General features: G+C 58.9%; 1 protein-coding gene across 1 annotated transcript in view; it reads right to left on the bottom strand.

Annotated features, from left to right (window-relative positions):
* The window catches only part of SMIM20 (small integral membrane protein 20), a 17,999-nt gene extending 17,148 nt beyond the window's left edge, over nt 1–851 (bottom strand). Inside the window, exon 1 of the mRNA XM_069068918.1 lies at nt 637–851. Within this exon, the coding sequence (XP_068925019.1) occupies nt 637–745 (109 nt within the window). The 5' untranslated portion in view covers nt 746–851. The remainder of the gene's footprint in view (nt 1–636) is intronic.
* Between the last annotated feature and the right edge of the window lie 987 nt (nt 852–1,838).

Here is a 1,838-nt window from a genome sequence, read left to right on the forward strand (position 1 = left end):
GCAGAGCCGGCATGAGGAGCACAGGATGTGGCCCTAGGGGTGCAGGAGGGGGCAGAACGGAAAACAAAAACAAGAAATAGGCCGGGGAGAGGGGAAAAATAATGACGCTTATGTATCTATGAGATCCAAAAGGCGCTTTACAGGTGACATCTCACGCCATCCTCGTTGCACATCCCTGGGACGTCGGAGCTACTGTTATCCCCATTTTACAGAAGGGGCAGACGGAGGCGAAGTGACTCGCCCGAGTGTCTAAGGCTGAATTTGAACTCAGGTCTTCCGGACTCCAGGAATGTAATGTGACTCAGCATGGGGGCGGGGGGGAGAATGTGATTCCAGGACAGGGGTGGGAATAGAACGCGGCCCCAGGATGGGGGGAAAGGGGAACAAAAAGAGAAACCGACATGGGGAGCCAGAGAAGAGACCCTGTAATGTGACTCAGCATGGGGGCGGGGGAGAGGATAAAAGGGGGGGGAACGGGGGGGGGCGGGAGGGGGAGGGGGGGGGGGGGGGGGGGGGAGAGGCTTTGGGGAATAACTCAAGGCTGAGGGACCTGCGGGCGAAAGCAGTGCTCGGACCCGGCCCCCGAGGAGGGGGTGGCACTGGGGGCGGACAGCCGGGGTCAGAGGTCACACTCACTGTACTCCTCGGTCCGCATCAGGGGCCGGAAATAGATGGGGTAAAAGGCGGCGCCCAAGAGGCAGGCGAAGCCGCCGAAAATCATCGCCGTGCGCAGGTTGCGAGACATGACCCGAACTCGGGACACCCCGCACGACTCGCCCACTCAGAACCCCGGGCCGCGCTCGCCACACGCAGGAGGCGCCGGAAGTGGGGGCGGGAAGAGGCTTTCACTTCCGGAGTGAGGGGCGGGGAGCGCGTTCTAAGAGGGAGGGGGCGTGTAAGAGAGGAGTGTCAGGGAGGGGACTGGGAGGAGGGAAGAAGTGGGGAGGGAGAAGGGGGTGCGGTGTGGAGGGGCAGTTGGTCAGGACCTTGCGCCCCACTCCCCATCCTGCCCCCGGCTCCCATCTCACAGGCCTGGGGCACGGGGAGATTAGTGGTCCGAGGAGGGGCGTTTGAAGTCTGGGCGACCTTGGGCGAGTCACGTGACCCCCGGTCTGAGGAGGGAGGGGGTTGGGGGAGGGGGGGAACCAGCAGCCGACCTCGCTCCCGCTCCTTACTGTTGGAGCAGCTGAAAGGAGAAGGACCGCTCACGGAGGCGCTAGCGTGGGATTCGAACCCAAGTCCTCTGCCCTGGGGATGCCTTATCCAGCATTCTTGACCCCACTCTCCACATCCAAGGCCGCTTTATTAAGCGCCTGCTCTAGAAAATGAATAGTTAGATGTGGGGGGGTGCACAGCTGGAGGTGACCCGGCCTCCGTCTGCCCCCCGCCCTCCTCCCTCCGCTTCAGCTCCGTCCCCCTTCCTTTCTGCCTCCCACCTCCCTCTGCGCCTTTCGGGCCCCTTTGTGTGGTCTCCCCACTTAGACTGTAAGCCCCTTGAGGGCAGGAACCACCTTTACCTCTGTATCCCCGCACGGAATAAATGCCTATGGACGGCTTTACTTAGAGGAGAATGGGGGAAGGATGTGTGTGTGTGTGTGTGTGTGTGTGTGTGTGTGTACATTTATATATAAAACATATAATTATATAAATAAATAATGCAGATTTCAGAGATCATTATTTAATGGGCATGAGCGCTACCTGTCTACACAGATCGCGATTCTTGTGTGACTTGGCAGAGAGTCTATTAAAATACAACCTGGTAAAGAGCTTCTCTAATTACCATTAGACTGGTCCTCGAGATGCTCTCACCAGGCCTGTGCTCAAAAGCTTTTCTAGCT

This window comes from Petaurus breviceps, unplaced genomic scaffold (assembly GCF_028583685.1).
Source record: "Petaurus breviceps papuanus isolate PSGF00001 unplaced genomic scaffold, PetGlider_PUasm1.0 140, whole genome shotgun sequence".
NCBI classification, from domain to species: Eukaryota; Metazoa; Chordata; class Mammalia; order Diprotodontia; family Petauridae; genus Petaurus; species Petaurus breviceps.